Source organism: Cavia porcellus, unplaced genomic scaffold, assembly GCF_034190915.1.
Source record: "Cavia porcellus strain 051 isolate PalLab524CR breed Dunkin Hartley unplaced genomic scaffold, mCavPor4.1 scaffold_15, whole genome shotgun sequence".
Taxonomy (NCBI): Eukaryota; Metazoa; Chordata; class Mammalia; order Rodentia; family Caviidae; genus Cavia; species Cavia porcellus.
The window spans coordinates 46659558-46683530 of NW_026947498.1; the positions used below are offsets into that span (position 1 = coordinate 46659558).

A 23973-nucleotide genomic window follows, 5' to 3' on the forward strand; every position below is an offset into this window, starting at 1 on the left:
ATTTTCCATACAAATTTTAGTACACATGCATCTATTTATAATGCATTGTTTTCTTTTTAACAACAAATATAAATGATACTCTTGGTGTGTTATTTTGCTCATTTAACACCCCAAATTTTCTTTTTTTTAAATTTTATTTAAGGAGAAAAAGAAAAAAAAAAGCAGAGAAAGGGTACAAGTTATACAGATTTACAGAAAAAAAATAAACAGTAGGAAATCACTAGTTAATGGATCACATATTGTCATCTTAGAAATAGTTGTTCAAGTTACAAAATTAAAGCTTATAAAGTGAACATTCCAAAAGAGACAGCAAACAGTTGTGTTCAATGAGCCAACAAAACTCAGTAATATCATTATCTATCTTATACACTTAAATATACATGCAGTTATATCGTTTAGAACACTTTCTTTTCCTCTCTTTTGTACAATGACAATTATACATTTTGGGTTTTGTTGCTCCCACAATTCTTATTACTTTTTTGGAAGAGAGTAAAACCAAATGTGACATAACAGAACAGAGTCAGTCAAATCAAAAGGGTGGACATAATAGATAATGTAAAAGCATAATACAAGGTGATCAGCAATGAACACCCCAAATTTTCAGATATATCCACATTGTTATGTATAGTTCTACTTCACCATAGTTTCCAGGACTCACACAAGTATCTCCTTAGGTCCATTTCCCTACTGTGTGCTCACTCGTGTTCCTGGGGCGCTCAAGGGCGGTTGGAAGGTAGGTATTTTGATCGTGCAGGTGATGTGGATGGAGCTTATTTGGGGAGTCCGAGGAGTTTGTGAGGGGTAAAGGGACATGTGATGATAAAGCAAGAAGCTTGGGGGGCTGTCCCTATTTGGAATTCCATTTCCAAAACTTTAAATTTGAACATGACACTTAATGTAGGAGGCTAGAACACATTTTATTTACTACTCAGCTTGATTCGTAACTTATAAGTACTCAGGAAAAAAAAAAAAAGAATGTCGACCTCCATTTGTAGTTTTGGTTGGACCCCACAAACAGGGACAGTCTACATTTTCCTTACATCTTCTTTCTTCAAATGTTACAGTAAGAAATTAATTGTAAAGGGTCTCCTTTTACTCCTTCCTCATGTAAATTCTTACCTCACCTCACATTTTAACATTTGTAAACTGATGATCCTTAATCATTCAGATAAGTTTAGGTTAGATGGTAAGACATACAGTATAATACAATTTAGACAATGTATTATACATTTTCTATAAATGTATAGAATGTATATAGGAGCAGGAGTAGGCTGGCTAAGGAGGAAGTTCCTGGGGTGTAAATAGGAACTGTATCATTCCACAGGTTAGCACCCAGGTTATTTAAATTCCACACCAATTTGGAACTAAGACGCTCAGAGCACGCCAAGCACTGACGCTTCACACTCTCCAAGCCTCCCACTGGGACGTGAGTCTGCCAAGGCCCGCCCACTGTGCCCGCGGCATTCTGGGAATTGTAGTCTTTGTCGGGGCAGCGGACGCCACCAAGTCTCCTCCCTCAAACGTCTTTTGCCCTCAGGACGCCGTGACGTTGTGTTCTTCCCCTCCCTTGCCTCCACCCTCTTTCCTTGTGGAGAAGCTCAGTCCCGGACTTCCAAAGACCTTTTACGACGCTGGCTCTCAGAGTCTGTCTCGGCACCAGGTCCACTTTTCGGCAAAGTGACGTGGACGTCAACAGCAATGGCGGAAGGAGAAGAGGTCTTGCCGCTGCCAGCCTTCAGCGGCGACGGCTGGTGAGTGAAAGCCCAGGATTAATTCTCCCGGCCCCTATTTTCTTCCTTCTCATCATCCTGCCTGCACCTGGTGGGCGGGCTGGCGCCGGGATGGAGCGGCAAGGCCGGTTGCCGGAGAAGTCGGTGGTCTGCCCCGCCCCCTCTGCTTGCCAGGTCCTGATCCAAGGGCTGGGGCTCCACTTGGAGAGGGGTGGCGTCCAGCTGCTGGGCCTCACTCTAGTTCCCTGCTTCGTCCTCTAGTCTCCGAAAAGTGCTGGAGAGAGTGGCTTCAGTGGTGGGGTTCGCCAGAGTCCGTGGCCAGAGGAGCAGGAGTAGGCTGTTTAAGGAGGAAGTTCCTGGGGTGTAAATTGGAGGCACTGGAATGACTTTAAAATCACCATCCAACCTTTGCCGGAGGTTTAGGGCAAAGAGATACATCCGGAGAGGACTTCTATTCCATAGTTATTATTTTTTAATCTTATTTATCTTTTGTTTCATTTTGTCTTCCAACAGTTTCCAGCATTCGCCTCTGCCATACAAATTATCTTTTTCCTTATCACTTTTTTCACTACTTAATTTCATAGCTGTCGATACATTGTGGGACTGTGTTCTTGCTGCTCCGGTCTTTGTATGCTTACCTGTTTATACCTGGGTTGCAAGGTAGACTTCCAGTAATTTTTTTTTTTTTTCATTACTCACCCGGTGTCGTCAACCTTTGGAACCGCTGATACTTGTTGAGGTAGTTGATATTCATAGCACACTGTTCTTTTTCTCTTTTCTTTTCTTTTTGTAAATGAACCTTGAGAAGCTTGTGTAATTTTCATGGTTTATCCGAAGTGTATTGACCACACGTATTAGATACTTTTGGATGGCTTGCATTATATGTGTATAAATAACTCCCTGGCACTCTGTTTAAATACAATAGGAGATATTGGTAGGCTTCTACTTTATTGTTGCATTGTTTTGTTATTTTATTTTGTTTTGATTTGTGACAGTGGCTTCAGGCTGGCCTTGAAGTCAGTATGTAGCTCAGGCTGGCCTAGAACTCAAAACGGTGACCGTCCAGCCTCAACTTCCCCAGTGCTGGAATTACAGGCAGGCACTATCACACCGGCTGACTTTGATTTTAATCTCTGAGGAAAAAAATGGAAACTGTTGAAAGAAATAGCTAATATAGCTAACATTATACGTTATTTTAGTACTTATAGTCTTGAACGTATAAAAGAAAAACTTATGATGACTTAGTTGTAATTTCTTTATATTAATTTTGTTTATATTGGAATTGGGGAACTGTGACAAGTACACTCAGTAATAAGGCAAAACTTTAGAAAATGACCTAGCTGGTTACAAAATGAAGTTTGCTATTTTGTAAGAGTGCATTGTATTATAAATGGAGGTAGTCAGCTAACTGAGGGCCTCGGGAGGAAATACTTACCAAGCCGGGCTTGAACTCACAAAGATCCTCTTGCCTCAGCCTCTTGGGTGCTGTGATTACAGTCGTGGGCCATCACATCCAGCTGTTAAGATTTTAAGATTGTGCGTGTGGGTCTGGTTCCAGGAAAGCAACCTGGAATGAATGGTTGCTAGAGATGGCATTTATTCTTGTCTAGGCTTACTGTGTTTCAGTGAGGCTTCTTAGTTTTGTTTTATATTCATGAATATAGGAACCCTGAAATCACCTGTTGTGATTTCTGTTCTCTCTCCATTCCCTGACATTTCTCTCTCCTTTGTTTTTTGATACAATATATCCCCCTCCCCCACCATGAGTGTGAATAAAGTCAGAAAAGACATTGGGAGCCAAAGGTTCATTAAAGCCCTTTCTTCTACAACGACTGGTGAAGGGATTGTTATTGACTGGGGAGTAAATGTTTTTATTTTAACTTCGTCAGGTGAAATGTTTTCTAAAATGTATTATATTGTATGTCTTACCATCTGACCTAAACTTATCTTAATGACTAAGGATCATCAGTTTACAAATGTAAAACTGTGTAAGAATAAAACTAGATTTCTATCCTCCAGGAATTTTTGGTTTAGTTACAGGAGGTACATTTAGGAGCATCAGTTAATTTTTTACTAGTATAATGCAGTGAGGTCTCTTTCTGGGGAGATGTAAATGATTGTGGTCCCACACAGCCATTGAAATTGCTTTTGATCAAATTTTACTGTTTGTTTCTTGTCAGAGTGTTTTCCAGTTTACTCCTAACCTGTGAAACTAGGTGACCTGTTAAAATTTGTGTGTATATTCTTAGAAAGTCTCAACACAGGGCCTGAATATCTTAAAAGTACATGAAATCTCTAATACAACTTTTACTTATTTACTAGTTTTTAGTTATGTTCTAAATTAGTGCTTCTCCAGGTTTGCATATACATTGGGATTACCTGGGGAGCTTGTTGAAATGCAGATTCTGATTCAGTAGATTTGGGGTGGGACTTGAGATTCTGTTTTATCCTCTAGATGGTATCAATTCCACTGGTTCATGGACCATCCTTCAATAAACAAGGTGCTGAATGATGTAAATCTCAGACTAAGTAGGTCTTAGGTATCTTTATATATTATTTGTTATACTGTATCATACAAGGTATTATTTCATGATTTATCTAACCATTGCTCTTTAGAGAGCAGACTCCTCAAGTACAGTGGCTGATAGGAGATTTGGTAAACATTGAATGAATGTATGCATGAATGAATGCAGAGGGGTTTTTTTGGTGTGTGTGTATGGTACTAGGGGGTCAAACCTAGGACTGCTCGACAATTGAGCTAACCCTATCTCTACCCTCCTTTTAAATTTTGGAACAGGATCTCTTGAGGTTGCCTAGGCAGAGCACAAATTTGTGATCCTCCTGGCTCAGCCTTCTTTAGTACAAGAATTATAGGCTTGTGCGACTGCCTGGCTGAAAGCAGGCTTTTGTTGAATCATGTGCAGTAGGATACCAAACTTGCCATTTCATATAAATTTCCTGACGCCAGTGAGCTAATTGTTAGCTGGTATAATGCTTATTCCTAATAGAAAGCCACAGTAGTCAGAAACTGCCTAAGCGCATTAGCGTTCTTGAACTTCAGTCACGTAAGCACAGAGAGCATGGTGAAAGCATTTTAAAAATGTTTATAGTTTAGAATAATTTAAATTTAAAAATTATATTGTATAAATGGTGCTGGAAAAACTGGCTCTCCATTTGCGGAAAACTAAAGCTAGACCCATGTCTATCACCATGTACTAAATTAAAATCTAAATGGGTCAAAGATCTGAATATTAAAACAGAAACGCTAAATCTGTTGGAAGACAGATTGGGTAGAAACCTTGGAGACATAGGAGTAGGTAGAGAATTCATGAATAGGACTCAAACTGCACCGGAAATACTTCCCAGAATCAATAACTGGGACCACTTCTTATTAAAAAGTTTTTGCATGTCAAAAGAAATCTCCAGCATAGTGAAAAGAAAACCCACAAACTGGGAAAAGATTTTAGTGAACTCTCTCTCAGACAAGGGACTCTTGTCTAAAACATATAAAGAATTAAAAAAACTCAGACCTCCAAAATTCAAAGATCCAATCCAAAAATGGGCATCTGAGATGAATACGCAATTCTCAGATGAAGAAATGCAAATGGCAAATAAATACATGAAAAAATGCTCATCATCATTGGTCATTAGAGAAATGCAAATTAAAACCACACTGAGATACCATCTCACTCCTGAAAGAATGGCCAGGATCAAGAAAACCAACAACAACAAATGCTGTAGAGGCTGTGGGGAAAAAGGAACTCTCCTGCACTGTTGGTGGGAGTGTAGACTGGTACAGCCTTTGTGGAGGTCTGTCTGGAGGTTTCTCAAAAAGTTGGGATTGGAAATCCCATTTATTCCAGCTATTCCACTTCTAGGCATATTCCCAGAAGAACTGAAAGCATCATACCACAGGGATATATGTGCACCTATGTTTATAGCAGCACAATTTGTAATCGCCAGATCTTGGAAACAACCCAAGTGTCCATCAACTGAGGAATGGATAAAAAAGTTGTGGTATTTCTATACAATGGAGTATTATTCAGCTATAAAGAAGGATCGCATTGAGATATTTATCAATAAATGGGCGCAGCTTGAGACCATACTCATAAGTGAAATAAATCAATCTCGCATGTATGAATACCGAATAGTTTCCCTAATGTAAGTAATGATTCAAATATATAAAAATATGTGATAATCATGATTCCCCATTATGTGGCCTTGAAGCCTTATAAAATTTTCACTTATTAATTAGAAAGAAGGCTTTATTCTGGGCTTTTTGATATGGAAATATTTGAAGCTATAGTATATGAAGTTTTATCCAAATATTTTAAGGAAAAAGACAGACACTATGGTAACTACTATTCTTTAAAAAAATTATTTAGCTATTTCTTATGTTTATTTTAATTAAGGGAAAAATTTAAAAAATTAGGATATATAGTAGTAACTCTTTTTGATCTCCTATTAACTTGTTTTGAAGTCCTGTAATACTCCCAAGATCTTGTTTTGACTGATTAGACTCTGTTCCATTCTGTGCGATAGTAGCAAGTCTGAAGGTATAGGCAACTAATTTGAAGGCAATAAGATTCACAAAGATGCCCATTCTGGTTTGACTATTGTCTCCTTTGGAAGTCCTGTAATGTTCACAATGCCTAAGTTTTATTGGTCTTGTTCTCCACTGTTTTGTCCGGCTTTATAATATCTAATGAGATGGACAATTCCTTTTAAGGAAACAAGAGACAATGTTGATAACCATTGTTGATGACCTTGTACTCTGTTCTACATCATGTGCTATGTCTATCCTTGGTTTTGACTTACAGCTTTGTTTTGCCATATTTGACTTTATTCTCTCCCCCCCAAAAAAGTAATAAGAACTAAGGAGTAATAAAATCCAAAATGTGTAAATTTTGTTGTAAAAAAGAGAGGGAGGGAAAAAAAAAAAAAAGAGCTCTAACGGATATAACAGCAAGTGTGTTTAGGGATGTTAAATAGCTGACTATATTAATGTTTTTGGATCATTGAACACAGCTGTTTGCAGTCTCTCTATTTGAATGTCTACTTTGTATTCTTTGATACTGTGATTTGAGCAACTATCTCCAAGATGATAATATGTAATCTATTAACAGGTGATTTCTTACTGTTATGTTTTTTTTTGTAGTTCTGTATTATGTGTAACCTTACACTGCTTTGTTTTGTTTTGTGTTTTTCTCTTTTTCCTCTTAAATAAAAAAATAAATAAATAAATAAATAAAAATTATATTGTAAAAATCAGGATTTGTAAAAGCAAGCATTAGTAAATTGTTACAATTCAGAGATTTGCAATCCTCTTCATGGTATTGGTGAAACTAGCTGGATTATTTTCTGATTTTCCTGAAATAATTCCTAAATATCTAAATTCATAATTTTAAAAAATTGAGTATAGGCTTTAATGATATATGTATTCGTGTTATGAATTTCTTTAACATTTTAACTCAATATTCACTTTTTTCCTCTCCATTGTTTTTTTTATTTTTTATTTTTTAAAAACAGATTAAGATAAAAGAGGACATAACAAAGCAGATCAGATCAAAACAATGCAAGCAACACAGCATTTTACCACAAGACAACCCATAATTAACAGTAACTATTGTGTCTCTTTCTTTGAAAATATTCACTTTTAATTCAAGTTTTTAATTTATGGGCCTTAAATTTTTGCTAAACTTTACTTAAAATTGTAAAAGGATCAGTTCTACAAAAAAGCTTCTATTGTTGATGTGAGATATGAATAGGAACTGTTTTGAGAATAACTGGTTCTTTTTTCAAAGTTTTGTGCACTCCATAAATGGTATTCTAAATGTTTTCTGCTTCATAAGCATTAAAATATGAGGAAAGATTTAAAATATCACATACATACTAAGATTGCCATTTTAGGCATGGTATAGTCAATAAAGAAATATGTTTCATATGCAAATAGAAGAAATTTTCTGTTTATTGACAGTTTACGAGATTGGAAGGGCTAGATATTACCTTAGAAAAAATGGGGAGAGCCAGGCATGGTGGTACACAGCTGTCATCCCAGCACTCAGAGGCTGAGGCAGGAGTATTGCAGTGATTTCAAGGCCAGCCTGAGCTACACAGTAAATTAGGCCAGCCTAAACTACCTGAGACTGTGTCTCAAAAAGAGAAAAAAAAAGAGGAACCATTGTGTAGGGCTTTAGTTCTAGTTACTCTGGAGGCTGAGGCTGGAGAGCCACTTGAATCTGGAAGTTCAAGGACAGCTTGGACAGCATAGCAAGCCTGGGAGTGGTAGGTTATTCAGTGACAGTGGTTTGATTTTGTATGCTGTAACTAGGGGGCAAACAAGGATGAAAATTAAGGATGACTTATTTGTTTATACTATTTACATAATGTCTATTACAATGAAAATTTTATAGTTTTTAAAAGTAAATCCTAAATAATAATTCACTTTTCAAATTTTTTTCAGATAGATATCTTAATATCCAGAGTTTAGGGTTATTTGTTTTTGCATGTTAAAGAATTTATTTCCATATAAATATACTCACTTCAGTGGGAGGGGTGACAAATTTCCTGTATAAATTTCCTGAGGCTTAGGTTATTCTGAACACCCAGTAAAATGTATTGTGACATACAATCAATTTATGAGTAGGATTTCAGAACAGAATTGATAAATATGTTAGAATGGTTCTGCTGCATAAAGCTAAAATATGGATTCTACCAGGTATAAAGACATAGACCTCCCTCTAAAATAGTTTAGAAAAGCATTCGAAGTTCAACATTCATTGAATACTGATTATATTCATAGTGCTGTGTAAAGTTCTATAAAAACTTGAAAGTTTTAAACTTAGAACTGTGCTTTGTTTGGGCACTGTAGGTATTTGAAGTGTGTAAAGATACTGTAAAGATGTCTACCATTGTTTTGGAAATTAGATGATGAAGCAGAGTAGAATAAGATTGTAGCAGACAGTTTGAAAAGTGGCAGTGCTTTGAGTGACTTATTTAGATATTGAGAATTACAAGTGGAAGGCAAATGAGTCTCTTACATTAGATTTGTAAGGTCAGATTGTTTCCAGTAGAAATAAAAATGGCAATAAATTAAGAGCCACCTTAAAAAAACTATTTCCTGAAATACGGTATTTTTAGGGTCTGTCTAACTGTTTAACCCAACCAAGAAAATGATGACTAGTTAAATCATTTGTTTTAAGTCCTCCTTCATTTTCTCAAAGGTTAAATTTTTTTTTTTCATATCTGGCAGATAAGAGCATTTCATACTGTGACAGTTGCAGTGTGTGCTTGTTTATTTTAAACTTGTTACCTAAAAAGTTATTGTGGTATTTAATTTTAGAAAGAGAATGTAAGAGAAAGGAAAATATGTGGTTGATAATGATGGAATATAAGAAAACACTGTACATTTGTATAAAACTTTACCATTTACATGTAATACTTATACATACCACCTCATTTGTTACAGCAGCATTGAGACTGGGACCTTGGGAATTATTGTAAATGCCTTGTTAGAGGTGAGAGCAGAAGTTTAGAGAAGTTAGATGACAATCCAGTTAGTGGAAGATTCAATTCTTAAATTCATGTCTCTTCACGTTAAACTTTGTATTCTTTCTAAACTCAGTTGCATATATGTTGCATATTTAAATATGCAGTGGTACCTCAATTCACACACTTAATTTGTTCTATGACATTGGATAAGATGGCTCTGGTTGTGTGGGAAAGATGGCCAAGGTTGAGTTTGTAACATGATGCAGAGATTACAGACTAAAGTGAAATTCTGCCAAAAGCTTCTGTATGTGAACCAAATTGTTTGCAGACAAAAGCGTTCCTGAACCAAGGCACCTTTGTACTTTGACACCCAGAGAACCCATATAAAAATACGTTAATCATATGTTTAACCAGCCATGTGTTTTGGAAAATACAGTATTCAAAAATATGTGTGTGTGTGTTTTTTTTTTTTTTTTTGTCTTTTTCATTTTCATTTTCATCAGTACCGGGGATCAAACTCACGACGGCCTACTTGCAAGGCAGGTGCTTATGCCGCTGAGCTAAATCCCCAGCCCCAAAAATACGTGTTTTTGAGCATATCTGTGCGTTGGTTATTTGTGGTGCCTGTAAGGCTGTAAAGATATGTGTGAACTGTTGTACCATGTTGACTCTTGCATCCATCAGAAAAGTCAACTCAAGATTGATAATAGTGCCTTTTGTTTTTATTATACTAATGTTCTCATATCCTTACCAGATAAATCAAGTAATTTTTACCTTAATTTATAGTTCTATATATCATTCAGAAAATAGAATTATGTGGCATATTACATATTAATATATATTTACGTATCATTTTATAAATTATATAACTGTTACTCTATAAAGTAATATAATCATAGTCTGTTATATATTAAAAAGGAATTCATTTATTCTGATTGCGTAATACTTAGAACATTTAAACAATTATATTTTTTTGTTTTTGTTTTTGAGACAGGGTCTCATTATACAGTTTGAACTGACCTTGAACTCCCTTTGTAGCCCAGGCTGGTCTCCAACTCACAGTGATCCTCTTGCCTCAGCTTCCTGAGTGCTGGGATTGCAGTTGAATGCCACCCATACCAATCACAGTTGTACTGTCTTAATAGCCTTTCCAACTCAGTAATTTTTTGTTGTTTTTATTGAGCGATATTGGAGAAATAAAAGCCTTGTTTTTAAAATAATCCCCTTGTATTATTTTTTCCTTTAAGGAGTTTCTAACTTTTCCTTTGAAGTATAAAAGTGATTTACAGAAAGTTGTATCCTTCTCATATAGATGTATGATTGAATATTGAAGACTGATCAAGCCTACCACAACCTCCCAAACAAGTAGGTGGCTAAGGCTTGAATAAAAGAGACAAGTGATATGATTTTTGGGCTTGAGGAGGTTTAGAAACCTCTAGCAGAATTCAAGATTCTCTTGACATCTCTGGAGGGCTGAGACAAACAACTTCTCTGGGCCACCCATATTTATTTGGTTTTCAAACAAGAGAAGAGATTAGAGTAGAAAATATGGGAAACTGAGCAGGACTTTGGGAATGGTTCAAGAACCTCTCCAAGTAACAAGACTATGTTCATTTAGGAGAACTATTTTAGGAGAGTCTCCAGATTGACTTTAACTACAGGAGTGAGATGCCTGCAGCTACAATCCTTTTTTTTTCTTTTTGAGATAGGGTTTCACTATGCAGTTTAGACTGACCTTGGACTCACTTTGTAGCCCAAGCTGGCCTTGAGCTCACAATGATCCTCTTGCCTCAGCTTCCCATGTACTGGGATTACAGGTATATGCCACCATGCCCAGCTAGCTACTGTCTTTGGTTAATTGGGATAGGAGTCAGGCATCCTCAGTTGTGACCTTATCCTGTCCTTTGCAGTGTCACAGCATCACAGTCCATTACTGGGCTCAGCCAGGACCAGTGACCCATAAAAGTTTCACTCACTGTGAGTCTACTGTCTGTCTCTAGACAGGGGTCTTGGCCTTGGACAGACTCGCAAGTAAACATACAAAGCCAGTTGATTAATTTTAAATCCTGCTCGAGCTGCTTCAGAGTGGTCTTCATCAATTGAATATCAGAAATTCTTCAGATTTATTTTGTAAATTCCATTTAGATTTAACTAGCAATGTAAAAATAAATGAGATTCACTTTTGTCGAGTAAATCTCCATTGAGATTGGCATTCAGGTTAAAAATGTGAATCCAGTATGTTTTCTTTTGCTAACGTATAATTTCCATTGGGAAGGTACCTGTGGAAAGAATTGCCCAAATGTTATAAAGTGTTGTCATTTCATCTGCAGTAGTTCCTTTTCTTCCAAATGATGATTTCACGAAGAGAAATATTGGTGATTCTTTTTTATCATTTGTAGTTTGGATAAATAAAAATTTGTAGTATATAGATAATATGTCTGACCTTTGGTTTTTTCTTTCCCCTCCATTCTTTGTTTTGGGCAAGGAATATGCTTTGTTTTTAGTTTCCAAATGAATTGCTTTGAGGGGGGGAAAAAAAACCCAAAAGTACATACATTTCTTTTTTTTTTTTTTTGTCTTTTTCGTTTTTACCGGTACCAGGGATCGAACTCACGACTGTCTGCTTGCAAGGCAGGCATTTATGCCGTTGAGCTAAATCCCCAGCCCCGTACATACATTTCTTAAAAGTGGTAGAAAGTTGCCTCATATTGTGGAAAGGAACAATGATGAGGACTTTTATCTTGAGAGAACATGGAAAAGGAGAGTGTAGAGTACTCTGAGGTCAACTGCTCATTAGTGGATAAATTATTCAATACTGTAGGCCAAATCCTATAGCAAATACATTGCAACATATGTAGTTACGAAAACTTTGTTTTGCTTATTTTTAACTTTTTAAATTTAAGTAATAACTTGACTTTTTCTTATCAGTAGAAAGGGCCGCTATTGGTACATTTGATCTATATGACTTGCAGATCAAAAATAAGTACGAAAAGACTTAAAGCATCTATTTACTGTAGTTACGGAAAGACAATAGGCACCTCCTTTGCCTATGGCACAGTAGTGAAATATTGTAGCTCCCATGTTTGATTGGCTTCCTAAGCCAGAAAGACTAGATTTAGCACCTTCTTTACTTGGCATAGAAATCCTGGTTAAAAGACAAATTCTAAAGAGAATTGTGTTATTTGATATGGGAGTCTCCCAAAGCTGTTTTTGTAGACCTGATCCTAGACAAAGCTTCATTTTCCTCCCCCTCCTTGTCGTCCTCCTCCTTGTCATTCTCTTTCTCGTCCTCTTTTTTTCATTTAAAGCTGGCGAACTATCTTAGAAAATATCAGCAACTAATGAGACTTTGGGTATGGCCGTAATTTGTAACCGGTTTGTTAACAACAGTAGCAGACTAAATTCAGACAAAGTTTTAATGTTGATGTCTCATGACTGGAGCATTAAAAAAATACCTAGAAATATGGGAGTATAAATTAAGCCGTGAAACCACGACTCAACACATGCAGCTTGCTAGTGCTTACTCACTGTCACGCTGTTTCCTAGACAGCTGATAGCTGCTGCTTTAGAATCTTAATTGGTCGGGGCTGGAGATTTAGCTCAGCGGCATAAGCGCCCGCCGTGCAAGCAGGCAGTTCTGAGTTTGGTACTGATAAAAAGGAAAAAGACCAAAAGAAAAAAAAAAAGAGAGAATCTTAATTGGTCAGAGATCTGTGCCCGGCTATATCCTTGGGCAAGTAGGGCTGTTTTTGTTTAATGTGTGTTTACAATTTGCGTGTTAAACAAATCCAAATGAACTGCAATCTAAGAAGAGTTGCTCCCTCTTCTGTTGAACAGCATTTAGATAATAAGACTTTGGCTAAAGCTTTGAAAGAGCCAACTAGCAGGAGGATGGCCCTTTTGTCCACTGCCACATACGTGGAGCCGCAAGTATGGTGGTGGTTAATCTGTAGGATATGTTCAATATATATTTATTAAATGAAAAATATGTTGGGAAAAAAATTTTGAGCATTAGTTAGGAAGGTAAAGGAGAATCTGAAGAATGATTTAAGAAGGGTGTCTAGGGGCTGAGGATTTAGCTCAGCGGCATAAGCACCTGCCTTGCAAGCAGGTGGTCGTGAGTTCGATCCTTGGTACCGATAAAAATGAAAAAGACAAAAAAAAAAAAAAAAAAAAAAAAGAAGGGTGTCTAACCCTGCAGGATTGTGTAGAGAGTAAAGATGAAAAGCTAAGTAATCACTTGATGGAGCAGTTTTAATAGAATGATGGAAACTTTGAATGAATGGAGAGAAAGTAAATAGGTATAGAAACTTAATTTTTATTTAGTTAAACTTTAAAGGGAGAGAAGGACAAACTTTCTGAAGGGTCATGAATAGAGCTTTTGAATATATAAATGCAGAAATATTTGAGGTAAGGAGAATAATAATCACAGATTGTATTTGTTATATTTTTGAGCATTAAAAATACATTGACAATTTGAGTCTATTGTTTTTTGATTCTGTTTAATACTATTAACAGACTAAAAGTTTTGAATCATACCCCATGCAGCAGAAAAAACATATTCAGGAGGTTTACATAGTATGTTTGGACTTTTATTGATTTCCCAGTAGTGAAACTTTTTAAAAATAAAACAATATTGTGTATCTTATACTCTGATCACTTTAAGAAACCAAAATTGAGGTTTTAAAAAATTGGTCATTGAGTCTCCCTGTGCTCTGCATAAGTTTAGAGTAATTACAGAGTAGGCTGAAGTACTGAGGAATGATGACATGGAAATGGTTTTTCTGAATTATTTTAATCTTTCATTGATATTTATAATTACCGAAAAGTTAAGTATTAAGAATTTTGACAAATAAATTTGCCTTGGTTGGTAGTCTCAGGCTTTATGAACTTAACATTTTTTCCAACCCCCAAATATTATACCTTAAGCGTATTAGGTTTGATTATTAGGAAGAATGAATGAATTTGACAGGAGTGGTCCCAGTGGAATGGTGGGAGTCAGAAAAGGGATGAGAAATGATGAGGCAAGATGAAGGAGAAATAGAGACCATTCAGAATTCTTTAAACAGAACGGCTGTGAAAGGAAGTGTCAAGAGATTGATAGCCCTGGAAAGGATAAATGTGGAAGAATTTCCTGGATACCATCGTTGATACTGTTGTTAATGGGCAATCCTTGAGCATATTGACTTAGAGGAAAGAGCAAAGTAAGCAAAATGCAAATAAGGATGTGACAGTTGCTGGCAAATGGGAAGATAACAACCAAGTGAAATAACCAGTCTTAGACTAGAAAAAGCATGCTGATGCCTGTGACTGTAGCAAAGAAGGAAATGATACTTGGAAAATAGTTACTGTTTGGTATTTGCATGGGTTGCGATTAAAGGAAAGAGGAACCTGTTGGCCTATATTTTCTCTTCAGAATCAGAAACAAAGTCACCTCAGGTAAATTTTCTGAGGAGGGAGAAGGTTGTGAAGAAAGTAATGAATGTAGGAGATTCTTAGGCAGTATTGATGCCTAGCAGATATAGAAATTGATGAATTTCTGGTAGCATCATAAAACTGTCTTATTTTCCCAAGAAATTTGCAGTGCTCAGAGTACAGGACCAAAGAAGGCAAACTTGCTAGACTAACTCTCTGGTGGGAGTTTAGTTTCCTCTGTGGCAAAAGAGCAGAGAGTAAAGAAGCCGAGAGCTTGCCCAGATGTGCTTACCGTTTTAGGCCATGGAATCGAGACTGGCGAAGTGAAGCCTCCTGAAGGATTTTCTAAGCGTCCACACCATCCTTCCATCTCACCCTTAGCCTCACCAAGGGAGTGTGGGTGGACACCTTTGCTCCGGAACTAACTGTTTCCATACTCAAACACTGAGCCAAATACTTTTTCTTTAATGCAGGAACATCAGAGTGAATGTTTATTTTAGCGAGGCAGCACAGCCAGAACGTATACAGGAGGAGCCCACTAGACTAACCCAGGAAGTGGCAGGGAAGTGCTGCTTATGTAGCAACTGACTGCTTGTTTCACTGAGGGTAAGAGCTGAAAACGTGCCTTTCTAAGTTTATCATGTATGCAGACCTTCAGAAGACTGTTGTCAGGCATGGATTGAACTTGTTTATCCTTTTTTTAGTTCCAGTATTCATTAGTAAAGAACTGAAGTGAAATATATAAAGTAGCACATATTCCAAATTTTTTCTTTCTTAGTGATTGGGTAGTGTTCGTTTTTTTACATACATTACTTAATACTCTAAGAAATACATGTTTGAGGTAAAAATTCTTAATCACTTTTTTCTCCTTGCAGATTTACTCTGTTTGCTTATTTAAGAAAATAAAGATAACCCTGTTTTCTCCAAAAGACAAAACTCTGCTATAAATATGCCATGAGGAATATATGATTTTAAAGTATCTTTCCTACTTTGTATAGGAAAGGGTAACTGGGGAGAGTGTACTATTTCTTTGAGACATGTTTGTACATTAATTTACTTAGTTTTTTTATTAGTACATGTTTGTAGTACACCCTGTTTACACTCATTGTGGGGAGTTGGTGTGTGCACACAACATATCTTCATTTTTTTACTTCTCCTTCCCTTCTCCTGCTCCAGTCCCTCCATTTCTTAGTTGCCTTCTCATTTGTAGAAGTTATTTCATTAGGGAAGATGAGCCTTCTGTGGTCAGAGTTGCTATGGTCTGGACAGTACTTTGAAGGAGTTGCATGAAGCTGGCAGAGCCCTGAGATGGAGAGCAGAATGCAGAATAACCACTTCTGGGCTTCAGAAAGCTTGATTGCATGCATCACTCTGGGGGCTGGATGGCAAGGACCGGGACATGATCCCTGGCAAAAAGTAATGGGAAATAACATTGATAGCAAATCTAAGCAGCAAGCAAGGTTTCTTCTGAGCCTTAATGTCCTTAGGAGTGCTGTTAAGCAACCATCACTCGTGTTGGGGATGCAAGTACATTGAATAGGTGAAAACACTCACAGTCACTTTCCATCCTGGGTGGGAGGGTTTGCATGTGGGGTCTGGAGATGGAGAGAGACCTGTGTTCATCCATCAGCAGCACATCTGCTTGGTGTAGACTGGCACCATACTCCATCGTACATTAATATTAACTCTTTCCAACTGCATATGTGTCCTGAATAGCATAAACTTCTTTCCATGTCATTGTTCCTCAGGATTTCCAACTTACTACTTAGAACTCCATCTGTTGATATAAATTAATTCCTAATTTAGGATTGTTATGTTGTAGTTTTTCGTGGTTAAAATAAGTGCTGCTTTGAATCATTTTCTTATTCTCAGTTATTGCTGGGTGAAAGGGTATAAATGTTTAAAAATTTAACATTTAAATTTAGTCAACCAATACATTCAAATATATAATATGCACAAGCTGTACCCACTGAGGGTATGTGAGAAGTGAAAGTCTCTTTGCCAACTTACTTTTTTAAAGTAGTACCTTTCTTGATTTTGTTGTTGTTCTGATGGATACTGTTATAATCCTAAATAATACTCATTGTCTTCATTATTTGGTTTAACAGTACTTATAGATTATTGAATTACTTTTTAGCTTTTATTTTTTTCTTAGTACATGTTTGCATTAATGATTACATTCCCTGTGGGTAGTTAGTTCATGTACATAGTACATCTCAAATCTTTCAATTATTTTTTCATCTTTTCGTCTGTTTCTTCTGGCTTCCATCCATCTCTTGATCCTCTTCCCATTTGAAAAAGATGTATGTTTTAGTTACTTTTCTCATTGCTGAGACAAAATATCCAACACTCAAAATTAAAGGAGGGAAGGTTTTTTTGACTCACAGTTTGTAGAGTTCATAGCAGGCTGGCTTCAAGGCAGGTTGGCATGGTAGAGGAGCACTGCAGAGGAGAAATACTCCATGGCGAACAGGTAGGCGCGAACACATTAACACTCTTTCTGTTCCTTTTATTTTATGCAGGCTATCTGCTCTAGCGTGGGTATAACATTCACATGCTTAGTCCTAGCCTGAACTATGCCAGACCACTCAGTGGACTGATTTAGTAACCACCCATCTTTGATCCAAGGCTCAGTACACTGTAGATCCAGCCACCTCTGAAAAGCACCCCTATGACTGCATGAAGCTCTGGGGAGACATCTAGACACATAATAATGTATCTCCCTACCTCCCATTATCTTTTAATTTGCTCTTTATTTATATTTTGGGTTTCTGATATAAAACAAACCATGGAATATTTAACCTCATGTGTCTACTTTATTTCACTTACCATTATTTTCTTGATTTGCATCCATTTTCCTAATGATGACTTGTTTATGCTTCTTTATGGCAAAGTAGTACTCCACTGTGTAAAAATACCACATTTTCATCCATTTATCTGTTGATGGACATATAGTCCATTTCAAAGATTTAGATATTTTGAATTGTGCTGCTGTGAATGTGGGTATGCATGTATTGCTGTAATATGATGTCTTAACTCTTTTGGGAAGACACTTAGAAGTGCTGGGTCAAATGGAATTTTTGGTTTTAGTTTTTTGTGCAATCTCCATACTGATTTCCATAGTAGTTGTGATAGTTTATATTTACACCAATCTTACTACAGTAAGATTCCTTTTTCCCCACAGGCTCAGCAGCATAGTTCATGTACATAGTACATCTCAAATCTTTCAATTATTTTTTCATCTTTTCATCTTTGTTATTATTTGATTTCTTCATGCTTGTTTTTTTTTTTGTCTTTTTCCTTTTTATCGGTACCGGGGATCAAACTCACGACCGCCTGCTTACAAGGCAGGTGCTTATGCCGCTGAGCTAAATCCCCAGCCCCTTATTATTTGATTTCTTGATGAACCATTTTTCTAGAGAAAGGTGGAATCTCAGTGGAATTTTAATTTGCATATCTAGTGACTAGTGAGGTCAAATATTTTTTCATGTTATTTATTACCATTTTTACTTCTGACAAGTGTCTGTTTTTTCAGTTACCCATTTTTGATTGGGTCTTTTATGGAAGGGTTTCTTTTTTGAGTTCTTTATATATTCTACATATTAGTCTTCTGTTCAAGGAATAGCTGGCATAAAGTTTTCCCTGTTCTTTATGTTGTCTCTTCATTCTGTTCGTTTCTTTTGCTGTAAAGAAGTTTTTAAATTTGATATGATTCGGTTTGATTTCTTGTGTCACTGGAATTTTGTGCAGAAAGTCTTTGCCTACAGCTGTCTTCAAGTGTTTTACCCATTTTAAGCAGGTTAAGTGTTTCTGTTTAGCATTTAGATCTTTGATTCATTTTGATTTTAGTTTAGTACATGCAGAGTTACATGGATCTAGAGTAGTCTTACACAGTTTCCCCAGCACCATTTATTGAACAGGCTATCTTATGCTGTGAAGGAAAGCAGACCAAATACAGTAAGAAACAGCACTGAGGAGGTTTAGGAGGCAGTTTTTTATACCGGTGGGCTTCTAACTAGGATCTCTTCACAGAGAACCAAAGTCCTGCTAGACGGGGTTTGGGAGCTTTTAAAGAGAATGTGAGCCTGGAGGTACAAAGGCAGATTTGGTGGATATGACTGGAAATTGGGCGACTTCTTGGTTTATTGAAGGAGTTTAAACATTTCAAGTTACATCATAAGGCTGTAAGTTATGCAAAGCATGGGTTATACAAAGGAAGAAATGTCCTGTTACGTTGTAAGGCCATCAGTTACACAAGGGCAGCAAACTCGGGTTTATACAACACAGGGGTTTATACAAAGGAAGAAGTGTTCAGTTCTCAGGCTTGCCTGGCATGTTCACTTGGTCTTAGTGGGCATCCTGGGCAGGATTTTATTTAAAATTTTAATTTTCCCCCTTCACCACCATTGTATATTTTTGGCCTCTTTGTCACAGATCAAATAGCTGAATGTGCCTGGGGTTGTTTCTGTATCCTTTATTGTGTTTCATTGACCCACACGTCTGTTTTTGTGCCAGCACTGTGCTCTTTTTATGACTGTAGCTTTGTAGCAGAGCAAGTTAAAGTCTGGGATTGTGATATCTCTTGCTTTGTGCTTATTATTCAGAAATACTTTTGTTATTCTTGGTCTCTCCTTGTTCTATGTGAATTTTAGGATTGTTTTTCTGAGTTCTATGAGGAAAGCTATCATATTTTGATTGAGTTTGCATTAAATCTGAAAGTATGGCCCTTTTGTATATATTGGTTCTGCCTACTATAACCAGAAGCGGACTATGTTTTCATTTTCTGATGTCCTTTTTAATCTCCTTCAGAATACCGTAGGTTAGGTTAAATATTTAATTTTTCCTGATGCTATGGCGAATGGTGATATTTTTCTAATTTTCTTTTTCAGTGAGTTCATTATTAGTGTATAGGACCATTGTTGATTTTTGTATGTTGATTTTTACCCTGCTATATTGCTGAATTTGGTTATTCTAGGAGTCTCTGGAATTTTTGAGTCATAATTATTTGATTTCTGAACCAAGAAGATTAAAAAAAAAAAAAACCTCTGAATAAATCATTAACCAGCAAGAAGATTGAAGCAATAATAATTATTTTTTAAAAAAAACCTATTAACTAAGAAAAGCCCTTATCCTGATAGGTTCACTGCTGAATTCTACAAAACTTCAGGGAAGATCTGATGCCAGTACCCCTCAAACTCTTTAATGAAATTGAAGGGAAAGGCATATCTCCAGAGTCATTCCTGGAAACTACCATTACCCTGATTCCAAAACCAGACAAAGATTCATCAAAGCAGAACTCTTTAATGAACATAGTTGCAAAAATCCTCAACAAGATACTGGAGACAAAATGCACAAGTCATCAAAAAGATGTTAACCTCATGACCAAATAGATTTAGGGATGCAGAGATGGTTCAGTATATGCAAATCAATAAATGTAATATATCACAAAACAAAAGCAAGTACAAAAATCACATAATCTCAGGCATAGAAAAAGCCTTTAACAGAACCCAACAACCATTCATGATAAATACCCTAAAAATAGATAATAATAATAATCTCTGATAAAAGCTATTTAGGACAAACCTATTGCCAGCATCATATTAAATGGGGAAAACCTATAAGCTTTCCCAATAAAATCAGTAACAAGACAAGAATATCCACTATCACTACTCCTGTTCAACATGGTACCTGAAACATTAGCCAGAGCATTCAAGAAAGAGGAAGGAAAAAAAAAAAAGGATGGGTGGATAAATAAGATGATGTGTTCACAGAGTGGAATGTTTTACAGTAGAAAGCATGAAAACATGTACTGATCCATGTTGTATCAAGGGTAGATCTTGAAAAGGTATACAAAATGAAAGAAACCAGACCAAAAACCATGTGTTATATGATTCCACTTACATAAAATGTCCAGACTAGGTAAATATGTAGAGACAGAAAGAAAAATAAATGGTTGCCAGAGAATGCAATTGATGGGTAGGAATAGTGAGTCACTACTAATAGGTATTTGTTCTCCTTACAAGCAGAAAGATACCTGTGAAAAAATTTACCAAAGTCTCTTTTCTTATTTGGAGAGTATATAATAAAGGGTTTTAATATAGTTTGAAATTTTGGAAAAGTTTTTAGAAGATGATTGAGAAGAAAATTTAGGGGAAAAAGTTCAATAGTAAGTTTTTCTTTCTAGTATTTTTTTTTCTGTAACTTTTTAGTTTTAGGAACACAACATAATCTAGTTTTTAAGAATCATAATTTTTAATGTGATTCACCATATGGGTTATTCATAATATAATTACAGATTTCTGAGTGGATGTACTCCTAAAAGCAGTTGAAAGTGCGTATTAAACTTGATAGTACTTAAAAATTCCTGCTCCCCCCCTTAACATTACAAATGCTTTATCTGTTAGATGTTACCACCATTTGAGGAAAATGTAATTTACACACCAGTTTGAGTATAAACATGAACTAATTCCATATAAATCTAGTCATATTATTTGCTAGTTTAGGTTATAGTTCTGTGATTAAATTTGTGCTATGAAATATCAGATGAGAAGAAATAGCTTATGTTTTAAAAACATGTCATTGCTAGATCACTTAAATAACTATAGTTTTAGCTAACATGTTATTTCAAAGTCACAGATTTAGGAGGTGGGTTTATCCTTCTTTCCAACTGCAAGATTTGCTCTTTCCTGAACCTACTGAGCAAAGGAAACTGTTGCTCATTTTTCTTACTAGAATCAATAGACAAGGCAAGTACTTTCCTAAGCCTTTGTCTGTCTAGTATATTTATACCAATCTTTAGTTTCTAAGGTCAGTAAGTAGCAGCTTATAATCAAAGACAACTGAAAAAAACTCAGTTACCCTCATAACCCATCAGACATGTGTTGTATTCTGTTCATTGGAATTATATGTACTGCTTGTTCAAAAGCCAAATTTTGATTTTAGGGAAGGAACATTCTATTTGATAGCTAAATGTTAAGAGTTTCTCTGCCTAACCCTTCTCTGAATTATTTAACTGAATAATTTTCAACTGTTTGCTACTTTTCAAACACATTTGTAGTGTTGAAGATCTGAAAACCAAATGTAAGCCTTGCTCAGAAGATAATGTTTTTAATTATTTAGGTTTGATTTATTTAGGTTTGTGAGAAGTGTCTTATTATTTAGGGTGTAGAATTTTCTGGTCTCCACAGGAGTTCTTGTTCATGGTTGTATTTCTGGAAACCATAGTTCATCATTCCGTGGGGACAGTGTCAAAGAATTCAATAACAGCTGTATAAACAGATGTTCTTGTATTACTGTGATTTAAAAAGTACTTTGAGGACTGGCATTTTGTCCCCAGATACTAACTTTGTTGTCTGGAAGAGGAAGGGATTTGGAAAAGATACTTTAAAAAGCAAACAAGGTTTTTATATTATAAAATGAAAACACTCTGATTCATTTCTTTGGTTTAAAAATGTTTTATTAAATCGTTCTTTCAATTTGTCATTTCACTTACATATTTTACCATTTCAATATGTGGTATTCATGCACCAAAAATGTCATTAAATTTTTTTTCACTTTATTGTTACAAACTGTCCTTCAAATTCTCATAGGTTGTCACGAGGTATGGTGGTGCACTCTTGTAATCCTAGCAGTAGGGAGGCTGAGGCAGGAGGATCATTGCAAATTCGAGACCAGCCTGGGCTACAAAGTAAGCCCAAGATCAGCTTGAACTGCATAGTGAGACCTTGTCTCAAAACAAAAAAATTCTCTTAGGTTGTCTTAAATATTTTTGCTTATCATGGAAATAAACATCAGTCTTTACAAACCGTAGGCCTGTACTCTCAGCAGTATACTTGAAATCTCTTTCCTTCTTACATTTTGGTGATCATACAGCAAAAGACCAAAATGTTTCTTGTGTGGTGCTGGCTGCTCGGGGGATCCTAGAGAGACTTTTGTGGGTGAAGTTCCCAGGTTAAAGAACACCCATGTGCAAGAGGTCAGCAACAACAGCAGGCATCAGGAGCAGAATGGAAGAACTGCCCGCATCTTTATTGTATAATTCTTATACAGGTTGTTATCTATATTTACATTCTTACATAGTGTCATAACCAGTGAATGTGTGTTTACCTGTGCTAAGTCTTGGTTACATAGCTGTGTCCCCTTGTGAGCCTGCACCAGACAACAGGGTCATCTTCTCAGGTGTCCTTAGATGCCCCTGAGCTTTGAAGCAATCTGAGTGACTCCCCACATGTGAATACCAGCTTTCTTTTCTTTTTTTTTTTTTATTTAAAAAGATAAAAAAACTGAAAGGGTTTTGGCCTAGACAGGACACTGTAGCCGGTGAAGCCTTAGACGTGGAACCAAGGAGCTCCTATCTCCCCCACCCCTAGGAATTTACCTGTGACTCCATCTTCTGCGCCCCCTAGGAATTTACCTATGGTGCCAAACCAAGACCAATGGGCTACCCGTGCATCCCTGATGCCCCTTTAGGTTCCACCCCAAATGGAGGCTACTTACGTACTCCCCACACCACGTGTCTGCCATAGAGAAAGCCGGACTCCAGCAGTCGGGGGTGTTTTGGTTTTCTCTCTCTGTATTCTCAGAATAAAGGCCTCTTTTGTTTTATACTTCTCATCTTTTGGATATAATCTTATTGAAAACAACAACAGAAAAAGGATAGAAATGATACAGAATTTCAAAACAGTTAACAGTAAGAAATTACTAGTTGATAAATTACATATTGTCTTCTTAGAAATAGTTGTTCAAGTTACAAAAGTGGACATTCAAACAGTGAGACTCAGGCTGGGGATTTAGCTAAGTGGCATAAGCACCTGCCTTGCAAGCAGGCAGTCGTGAGTTCAATCCCTGGTACCTAAAAACAAAACAAAACAAACAGTGAGACTGCAAACAGTTCTGTTCAGTGATCCAACAAAAACTTAGTAATATGGTTATCAATTCTACACACTTAAACATACATGCAGTTATATCTTTTAGAACATTTTCTTTTCCTCTCTTTTTTACAATAGCAATTACACATTTAGGGCTATGTTGCTCCTACATTTTTTATTGCTTTTTACACTAGAAACACAATGTGATATTTATAAATATGATTCTTATTTGTTTCACTAGTGAGGACAGTCTCAAGTTGTCTCCATTTGCTTATGATGGCCTCAAGATCATCCTTTTTTATAGCTAAGTAATATTCCATTGTATAAAAATACCATGTCTTTTACCACATCTTTTTCATCCACTCTGCAATTGATGGGCATGTTGGTTGTTTCCCAGATTTAGCTATGACAAATTGTGCTGCTATGAACATGGCTGCACATATATCACTGTGATATGCTCATTTCACTTT

At 36.3% G+C, this 23973-nt stretch overlaps 1 protein-coding gene across 2 annotated transcripts in view; it reads left to right on the forward strand.

Annotated features, from left to right (window-relative positions):
• The first annotated feature begins 1419 nt into the window (after positions 1-1419).
• Tbc1d23 (TBC1 domain family member 23) overlaps positions 1420-23973 on the forward strand; it is a 70219-nt gene continuing 47665 nt past the window's right edge. The window contains exon 1 of one of the 2 annotated variants that reach the window (XM_003469242.5): positions 1420-1751. In XM_003469242.5, the coding sequence (XP_003469290.2) occupies positions 1699-1751 (53 nt within the window). In that variant the 5' untranslated portion in view covers positions 1420-1698. The remainder of the gene's footprint in view (positions 1752-23973) is intronic. The other variant, XM_013151733.3, reaches the window with a different exon arrangement.